Below are 10,315 nucleotides of genomic sequence, written 5' to 3' on the forward strand. Positions count from 1 at the left end.
CATGAGACAACTGAGAATGGGACAGCTGTGAAATAGAAACCTGCTGGAAATTCTTCTGCAGAGCCAAACAGAGACCTCCTGAGTCTCACTCACACCATCTCACACCTTTCTCCCCTGCGCTAGAATTGCAGCCCAGGACGTGTCTCACTGTGGTGATGCTGGAGGGCAAAGCAAAACATCTCTAATGGCAACCACAGCTCTCCAAAACCACACTCCAGCCTGGATGCAGCTGTTGTATCAGTTAATTATTTTTTTTTTTTTTAATTTATGAAAGCATCTTTAATCCTTCTTATTCCCTTTAGCTTGAGGGAAAGTTCAGTTACTCCATGTCCAGAGCAGACCCCTTCCCCTTCCTCTTTCTCCAAGGACGTAAGCAATCCACCAGACTTCATTAATATTCATCCTCTTTTCCATGTTGTTGCAATTACTGAAAGACACAATGACCTTTGAAAAGGAAGACTTGAGGGGGGGTAGTTTCTGTTGGATTTCTTTAACTCTTTTGCCATTTGATTTTTCAGGAGGAGGGAGTGGGGAAGGATGCAGGGGGAGGAGAAGATATGGTGGGTCAGAAGTGATTGTTAATTGCAATTAAGAAAACAGCATCCAGACTAAAAAGGGATATTCCATCTGATAATTAATACGTAGAGATTGGTAATGCATTAATGAGGCTGATTTAGATCTTGCGACAGAAAGGTGCAACAGTCTTGGGTTAATTATGCTTGGAAAAGACTCTATCTGCAGCATTGCTGGTAGGTCAGGGAGAGGGAAACACCTCATGCCATCACTCATCGGCAAAGGGGGGCAAGATTTGGAGGTTAAGGTGTCCTTAGAGAGGAAATGTGTGCAGGACCACCTGGGGTTCTTGTTTGCTTTCTGTCAGAACAAGGGTTTGGAGCAGGGAGTGAAGAGGATGGCTGGGCAGGAGTTACTGGATTGCTCTGATGCCAAAGGAGGGAGGGGTAGCATCTCCTCCCAAGTTGGGGGATGGAGAGGTAAGCAAGATGTCACATTAGCTACATCAATATTACTATGCAAAAGGGCCATGGCCTGTTCTCTGACCATGATGCCAAGCAGCATGGCATGGTATGGCTAAGATCTGTACAGGTAAGCCAAGTTGTACTATGCAATACTGGTTACTATGAGTAGCTGGTACTATCCCCTGAACCAGTCTTGGGCGATGTCTGACCCTGCAGTGCTAGTTGTTCCAGGCCGAAGCTTTGCCAGGGAACGTTATGAGAAGAAAGGGGCATGGGCAACTGAACATCAATGTTTGAGCCTCGTTTGATAGTGTAGACGTTGACATCACGTCTGGCTTGGGTGACGTCCTTTGTCTTTGCTGAGCAAATCAGCTGTAAGATAATGCTTTGATAATAAGGCCCGGTCCATGCAGGCCGCATTGTAACTCCACCAGGAGGTATACCTGTGTTGCCTAATGTTATAAACTGGTTGATGGAAATTTATTTTTGACTAATGTGGCAATGCGGAGCTTGTGAGAGCATGGGCATCGCAGTACTGCTGCAGCCTTCCCCCTTTGGAGACACAAACCAACGTCTCCGCAGGGTGGACTCACCAGCTGTGATTGTCTCAGCCCCACACCAGAATCTGTATGAGCATCCACTCCATGTACTGAACAGGAGAGGTACTTGCTACCCAGCCCAGACAGAGGAGGTCTTCTTCTTGACTATCCAATGAAAAACTCCTATTAGGTGATGTCATTAACATATTTCCTTGGTGATATCTGTTAATCCCAATGCGAGTGCTGCTAGGACTGAGGCACATGCACTTCTCTTTGCAGAAAACATGATCCGTTACACAGGCAGCCCAGACAGCCTCCGTTCCCGCACACCCATGATCACCCCTGACCTTGAGAGTGGAGTCAAGATGTGGCACTTGGTGAAGAACCATGAGCATGGTGACCAAAAAGAGGGTGACCGGGGCAGCAAGATGGTGTCTGAGATCTACCTGACAAGGCTACTTGCCACCAAGGTACATGGTCTTGAGGGGGAAGAGGGTGAGAAATGGGTTTTTGAAGGCTGCAGTGGGACTTCTTACCAACAAGAAATGAGAGACTGCTCAAAGAGGGATAAAGAGAAAAGGAAAACAGCAAGAGGAGTGCTCCAAGCATAGAGGGAAGGAGCTTGAATTTAGAAAGCAGAGTCAGAAAAGGGACTCCAGTGAGGAGTAAAGAACTTAACTCCTCACTCAGTAAAGTGAGGAGACTGGTGAAGAAAGTCAGCACAGGGGTAGGTGTGTGTTGGGGATGTTGATTATACTGGCCTGCAGCTTGTACCAAAATTCAGCAAATGAAGAGCCAGGGAATAAATGTACCCAGATCAGGTTCCAAGGATGTGCCATGCCTCACAGTCTGAAATGGGTTCCTCTGCCACAAAACCCTGAGTTTTGTGGTACAAGTCCTTCTTCTCCACCTTTCCCCTGGACCCATAAGGACTCTCATGCTGATGACTTGACAGGGGGTTAAGTTGACTTTGATGTTGTGGGTGCCCCATCCCTGGAAGTGTCCAAGGCCAGGCTGGATGAGGTTTGGAGCAACTTGGTCTAGTGGAAGGTGTCCCTGCCCATGGCAGGGGGTGGGACTGGGTGGGCTTTAAGGTCCCTTCCAACTCAAACCATTTTGTGATGTGGATAACAGATGGCCAGCTCCAAGGAGAGCAAGCAGATGCCCATCCCCATCAAGTCATGGAAATCTCAGGGTCTCCAAAGAGAAAATACAGACTAAGTCAGGTGGGGGCAGAGCAGGGACATCCTCACCTGAATCTCCAGGCACATGGTCACACATCACTGCCAGCCCGTGGCAGGTCTGTGCAGAGTGCAAGGACTGCCCATGCTGTGAAGATGTACTCCCTAGAAGTGGTGCAGACCCAGCTCCTCCTTTATTTTGTGATCTGGCTAATTGTGCTTTCCAAAAGCAACATTTCTGGGAGGGTTGGGAAGTTAGTAAAATCCCATCTGCTCAATCCATATTCCTCAAAATGCTGGAAACCAGCCTCCTACGTGTGTGCCTGCCAGAGCCTGTAGAACTTCCATAGTAGGGCAGTATGTGAGTGTTTAGAGTAATAAGGGATGCGGCACGATGGGGAGGACACTTGCACAAGTGGACATCACTCAAGCTGACAGGTCTAGAACTTCCTGCCGTGGACTTTGGCTCCATGACAGAAACAGAAAGTGGCTAAATTGCCACTGTCTGCCCAGAAAGAACTTGCTGTCACTCACCACACGTCCCTTCCGTGTGAAGGGCACAGCCAGTTCTTGCTGCAGTTGGCTCTCTCTGAGGTTGACAAAAGCTCTCAGACCTTTCACCTTCTTTCATGTCTAACTGCGACTATCTTCCACTTAACCCACTTGTAAAAGCTCCGCAAGAGCGTGGGCAAAAGCAGTTGTCTGAGGTATATTTACATTTATTTGCTCTTCCACCCTGTGGATGGTGGTCTCCCTGCATTAATGAAAAGTCTGCAACAATCTTTTGCACCCCAGCAGGGACTAGGGCAGGTGGGAGGAAGGTGGTATGATCAGAGAATGGCTCCCTTTGCAGTTCTGCCATCCTCTTGCAGCACAGAGAATCTTTGTGCCTGAATCTCTCTAACATGAGAGTTACCTTAATGAATCCCAGAAGGGGAAACTGTAGCGTAGCTGTGCCTCAGGTGTGGCTGATCGTGGGGTTATCTCACTCGGAGTGATCAAACAGCCCAATCTTCCTCCCTACTTTGAATTTTTGACTATTATAATTTCCTGTCAGGGTGTTAATAGCCACAAACACAATTACATGTGTTCATGCAAACGCTGTCTGAGTTTCCCCATCAGACAGGTCTCCATCACGTGCTTCAGCCCTACCATACGGTTTTGTCTGCACATTTATTCCTCAGCTCTTTTTGCCTCTGATGTCTGACTCTCCCTGCAGCCTCACTCAGGCTGTCTACATTGCAGTGGGATTTGGAGTTAAAGTGGCTTTGTCTTTAGCCCCTGGTAGATGCCCAGCTCCCTGGCATCATGATGCTTTTATGGATCACACAACGTAAAAAGAAAATGATGCTCCTCAGGGATCAGGCCCCAGCTGGTGTAAACCAGTAAGCGTTGGACCGGTGCTGATTTACGCTGTCTGGGGATACATCCCCTACCCCACCACTGAATCGCTTTTGCTTTCTGTTCCGGATCACAAACTCAACACTCCTTTTTTCTGTGGAGATGGCAGGAAAGCAGCTGTGAAACTTGCACAGCAACAGCGAGAGTAGAAAGGCTGGGGGTTTATTCTTTCCCCTCTTGGGCTGAGCAATTTTCTTTTCTCATCATGATCATTTGAGGGAGGGGAAGAGGAGAGAGGCCAGTTGCTGGTAATACAATCCCAGGGAATACTTAGTTAAACTGACAATGATTTTTATTCTGGTAAATCCCTGACCTCTGAGACCTAGACTCTCTTGCCTAAAAGCCTCCGAGGTTTGCTTTGTGTTTGTGTGGGTGAGCATGTAGAGAACTAATTCCCTCCAGAAACGGAACCTAAGGGCAGCTCTTCCATGTCAGACCAACAAGATTTCCCCTCCGGGGCCTGTTCTGAGTCAGACATGTGCTGCAGGGCTTTATTCACCCCGTTAGTAGTTCACACAAGCAAAAGGTACCTCTGTTTCCCGAAGAATAAATCAAGTGGTGAATCAGCAAGAGACACCAGCTTTCTAATTAAGCATTTGTTAGCGCTGTGTAAACTTGAGCCACTCTGGTGGAACCTGGTGCTTTGTTTCTAGGAAGAAGAATTTCTTTCCTGGGTCTGCAGAGAAAGGGGAGGGGTTCCTTTTTCAGCTGAGGAAATTTTGCGTATCAGGAAATGTTTGTTGGAGATTTAATTGCTATTTGGTTATTTTAGCAGCCGTATGGTTGATTTGTATATAAATGCCTGGTGCAGCTCTGGTGGCTGAAGTTTGAATGTGGGCTAGTGCTCCCCATTCAGGGGTGAAAGTGTGCCTTGCCTGGTTCCCCCCAAACCCAGCCTGCAGCTCATCTGGTTATCACAGCTCCTCAACTGCCCCCTTCTCCAGGCCTGGTCACCCTCCGATACTCCAGCTCTTCCCCTTCTTGCTAAAGGTCAGTGGTTCTCACTGGTTTGTCCAGGGTGGTTCTCCAGGCACAGGCTCTGGGATTCTCCTCCCAGAGGAGCGTAAGGAGACCCCTACAGTCTCTGCAGTGGACATTACTGAGGTCTGCAGAGCAGTACCTGACACATCCATGCATTGCTTGTAGTGTTTGCCTCAGGCCTGTGCCAACAGGTAGTTAAAAATGAAGAGGCCTATTGGGGATTAAGATGAAGTTCATGTTATTTATTGTACTACTTGCACATATAAAACAGCCATCTCTCTCCAGGTACTCTTGTCCCATTTGTCTCAATGACACCTTCTCTCCGCTCCACAGTCATCTGACTTCTATTCCCAGCTTAAGAATTGTCCCTGGATGAAAGCCAGCATAGAAAATGTCTAGTTTTTTGCCTCTTGCATGCACTAAAGGAGTTGAGGATAGCATGCAGAGGAGAGGAATCACAGTGGAAACAAATCAGGGCCTCTCCATCACCATATACCTGAGTTGAGGCAAGGTGTCCCACCAAGGTCACCCACCCTCCCTGGCAGGCAGTGCTAGAAGCAGAGAGGATGGGTGGCATCTTGACCTACCCCATCTGGCTGCTAACCAGTTGTAGTGGATATTGTGAAGATGCACATGACTGCTTAGACATCTGTATGGAAATGTCCAGCTCATGTCGCATTTAACAGCTATTAAGTGGCTCCCACTTTTCCATCACACTCTCTGGGCCCGATCCACAGACATACTCTGGTTTTAGTGAGGTACTAAAATTCAATATCCTCTTCCCACTTGGTATCTCACATTCTTTTCTCCTTCCTTCTCCCCACAGGGCACCCTCCAGAAATTTGTAGATGACCTCTTTGAGACCATCTTCAGCACCGCTCACCGTGGCAGTGCACTGCCCCTGGCTATCAAATACATGTTCGATTTCCTGGATGAGCAGGCTGACAAGCACAACATCCATGACCCCCACGTGCGGCACACCTGGAAGAGCAATTGGTGAGTGAGACAACCCACTACAGTCCAGTGCCAGGTCCTGCACTGGAAGGAGAGTACAGGGACATGTGGTTTGGTATCTGATGTGGGGTTCAGAGCACCAGGCTCGCTCTTCCCAAGCCAACAGGGAAGACAGACGATCCCAGAATCTAAAGGATGCTCCCAAGGATGGAGTGCTCTGGCTAAGCCGGTCCCAGCTTGCCCTGTATTAACATGGGGATGGCAGTATTTCTGAGGGAAAAATAGTGGAGTGTTTAACTGCTGCAGTGCCCAGGCCCATAGGAATATCTAGGGGTGGCATGGGAGAGGATTCAGCACCCTTGCCTTCATCTAGACTGGGTGCTTGATTTCACACTATAGTCAGAGGGGTACTAGAGCTCCATTTGTTTGCCCACACATCTAGTGCCATCTGAGATATTTTAAGGTATCCCAGACATCTGCAGGGGATGTGCAGCACCTGCAGGAGACTTGTACCCTCCTGGGCTGGCAGCTGGAGGCCAGGAGAGCATCTCAGATGTTACAAAGCTCTTAAAGGGTCTGGAGCTGGATGCGAGTCTCCTTCAGAGTGAGTGAGGGTCTGACATCAGCCCCCTGCTCTAGCTGGCAGGCGGCAGCCCCTCTTCGTACATGTAACGGGACAGCCAGGATTGGTGCAGAGAAAAGATCTCTGCGTCTTCTCTCTGCTGAGTCTCCCTGTTGGACAGAGTCCCCTGGGGAATCACTCCCTCCCCTTCTCCTGTGCAAATACAGGGACTATAAAAGGAACAGCAGAGGAGAGCCATGGGGCTCCCAGCTCATGCATTTTCTCCTTTTACCAGCCATGCTGATGGCAGATCGTCACAGTGCAGTGACATAAAAAAAGAAACCCCATGCACCAAAGAGGCTTTCAACTAATGAAACATTAGCATATTATTAACATTATCTGCGGCACTAATCTAAGGCTGATTGCAGCCACTCAGACTAAATGAGCAGGAGGTTTATTTAAGGGGGGAGGGGGGAAGGTAGAGTGTGTGTGTATGTGGGGAAAAGGGCAGTATGAAGAAACCTGTTCAATCAGACTAAATTAACTCAAAGTCACATCACGGGCTTCATTATTCCCAGCTAGGGACATGGTCCCCCCAGCCCCTCCCCACACCTGTACGCACACTCAGGCACACATACATGCACTCTGCTCGTCCTCACTGTGACTGTGTTTGCCACCCAAACACCTGCAGAAGATGTTCTGCATGGCTCCCTCATCCCCCAGCAGACGAATCTCCATCCTCAGCCTAAAATGCTTCTCCGGGCAACTCCATCAGGCCTCGTTTCCAGCATCTCCCACTTCTCCTGAACTCGGCTGATAGGATTACTTGTGTGGGGCTTTCCTTACATTTGCTCTGTGATTTTGCTGTCTCAGGAGAACACACAGTGGTTTAGGAAAACATGGTTTGAGAGACCTCATTGCAGCTTTCCAGTATCTGAAGGGGGCCTACAAGGGTACTGGGAGAGGACTTTTTACAAGAGCCTGTAGTGATAGGACAAGGGGTAATGGGTATAAATTGAAATCAGGGAGGTTTAGATTAGATATCAGGAAGAAATTCTTCACAGAGAGGGTGGTGAGGCACTGGAACAGGTTGCCCAGAGATGTTGTGGATGCCCGATCCCTGGCAGGGGGGTTGGAACTAGATGATCTTTAAGGTCCCTTCCAACCCTAACCATTCCATGATTCTATGGTGTCATCCCTCTGTCAGGACATGCTAAACTGCCTGCTGTTACCTGACATGTCTCAGGCTTGGAGATGCATTTTTTATGGTGCTGTGAACACATGGGGGTAACGAGGAAATGGGAGGAACTCAGTAACTGGGGAGTTTAGCCTGAACGCCAGGTGAATTTGTTAAGCTGCAGAATAACCTCCTCTGGGGAAGGTGCAGACACTGAAGGTAGAACTTAACAGTCACGCCGACAGAGAGACAAGAGTTTATTCTGTGATCAGTGACACATCTCAGCTCCTAGGCCACGATCATATGGATGCATTTGCCCTGATAAAAAGGCTTGAGGCAAAGGCTGGAGGTAGATACCTCAGGGCATCTCATACAAATGAACTGCTCTTTTGAGAAAAAAGCGGGGGAAAAAAGCATTTGGAATGCAATTGGAGTAACATGTCCTTGGTTAAGGCAGATATATTTTCATTTCAAAGGTTGCAACACTTGTTTCCGGATTCCTTTTTTTTTCCTTGAAGCAGCAGGGTTTCCCTGTCATGTAACTCCTGCTTCATGCCCAGTGTTCTGGGATCATACGTGGGCTTGAGCCATGGAGTGCAACAGTACACGGTGTCCGCAGTGCATGCCATTAGCACTCCTGGCCTCAACCTGGGAGCTCTGCCTACCTCTCTTCCCATGGGGTTGCTATGAGGACTAAAAGCCAAGTCCCTCAGTGACAAATGTTCACCTCAAGTTTTGCAGATGCAATGCCTGTCCTCGTCTGATGAGGCAGCCAAGAGAGGCAACTTTACATTGCAACCTAACAGAGAAGTTAGGGTCATTTTCATCACCTCGATTAGAATCATAGAATCACAGAATCATAGAATGGTTTGGTTTGGAAGGGACCTTGAAGCCCATCTAGTTCCACCCCCCCTGCCGTGGGCAGGGACACCTTCCACTAGACCAGGTTGCTCCAAGCCTCATCCAGCCTGACCTTGGACCCTTCCCGGGATAGGGCATCTACAGCTTCTCTGGGCAACCTGTTCCAGTGCCTCACCACCCTCTCCGGGAAGAATTTCCTCCTGATATCTAATCTAACCCTCCCTGTTTTCAATTTGTACCCGTTGCCCCTTGTCCTGTCCCTACAGGCTCTTGTAAAAAGTCCTCTCCCAGCACCCTTGTAGGCCCCTTCAGGTACTGGAAAGCTGCAATGAGGTCTCCCCGGAGCCTTCTCTTCTCCAGGCTGAACAAGCCCAATTCTTGTAGCCTTTCATCATAGGAGAGGTGCTCCAGCCCTCTGATCATCTTTGTGGCCCTCCTCTGGACTCGCTCCAATGGGATTATACTCCCATTAATTTATATGCAACTTCAGTAAGATGGCATTGACTTCAAGACTCACAAAATCTGGCTTGTAAGGATGACAGGAACAAAAGCCACTCCCAGGGTGACTCCACTGCCATGAATAGCATCCTGTAGGGGAAGAATTTATTGTATATCAAAGCTTATCCCAGAATACTTCTCTCCACACCCTGATCTTTGCTTCCCATCCACCATTTACCATTGTAACCTCACGCAGCAAAGCCTGAGAACCGTGCACTGGCTGACTCACCTCTTCCACCCCTCTTGCAGCCTGCCGTTACGGTTCTGGGTGAACATGATCAAGAACCCGCAGTTCGTCTTCGACATCCACAAGAACAGCATCACGGATGCCTGCCTCTCCGTAGTGGCTCAGACTTTCATGGACTCCTGTTCGACCTCAGAGCACCGTCTGGGCAAAGACTCACCCTCCAACAAGCTTCTCTATGCCAAGGACATCCCCAGCTACAAGAACTGGGTGGAAAGGTGAGTTTTAGCTCTAAAAATAGGAATGACGTAAGTAAATGATACAATGAGGCCCTGCTTCATGGATGGAGGTAGGAGGCATCATCAGTTTTGCTTTTGGTAACTGCCTCTGGGCTCTGTTTTTGTTATTGCTCAAGCAGAAAGCTCCGTCTTAGTCTTTTATTCCCACGTGCCTTACAGAGAGACGGAAATTTAATTAGAGGTGTGAACTGAAGGCGTTTGCCATCATTGTATCTCTTGAGGAGAAACTGTTGAGAAGCGATAGAGGGAGGAAGGAAGGGGAGGTGATGTGTTTGAGCCCTGTGAAGTACGTGGGCTTCTAAGGCTTTCCACACAGACCAGGAGTGGTTTGCTGTACTCAGCATCGTTGTGACAGTCCCCACGCTGCCTGGATCCCAAAGGTCATCCCCTGTTCCGAGACCAGTAGCTTTCCTTGGAGGCTCTTCTGTGCTTTGAAGGAGACGCCCTAAGACTGACAGGCTGGTGACTGATGCTTTGCAGGTATTTTCTGAAAGGTCAGAAGTCTTTCCAAATGTTTTATCCACCTCTGCAAGAGCTGTAGTTGTACTCTTCAATCTATTGCACTAAAGGTCGGTGTCTGACCAAGCTACTCTACAGGGATTACAGCCAGGACAACTATTCCTGCAGTATGTAGGGGTTTTAGTTTCTCTAAGGTTTTCCACAGGACAAGCAAATAACACATCTTACACTCCATTCAGCAG

The 10,315-nt window shown here is 48.5% G+C and overlaps 1 protein-coding gene across 1 annotated transcript in view; it reads left to right on the forward strand.

The window, feature by feature from the left end:
• LOC104508441 (plexin-A4-like) overlaps window positions 1-10,315 on the forward strand; it is a gene marked incomplete at its 5' end in the record, with an annotated part of 114,106 nt that overhangs the window by 93,190 nt on the left and 10,601 nt on the right. The window contains 3 exon segments of the mRNA XM_010150079.1: window positions 1,796-1,986; window positions 5,906-6,075; window positions 9,381-9,593. Coding sequence (XP_010148381.1) covers window positions 1,796-1,986; window positions 5,906-6,075; window positions 9,381-9,593 — 574 coding nt within the window.

The sequence above is a fragment of the Eurypyga helias genome, unplaced genomic scaffold (genome assembly GCF_000690775.1).
Source record: "Eurypyga helias isolate BGI_N326 unplaced genomic scaffold, ASM69077v1 scaffold2064, whole genome shotgun sequence".
Taxonomy (NCBI): domain Eukaryota; kingdom Metazoa; phylum Chordata; class Aves; order Eurypygiformes; family Eurypygidae; genus Eurypyga; species Eurypyga helias.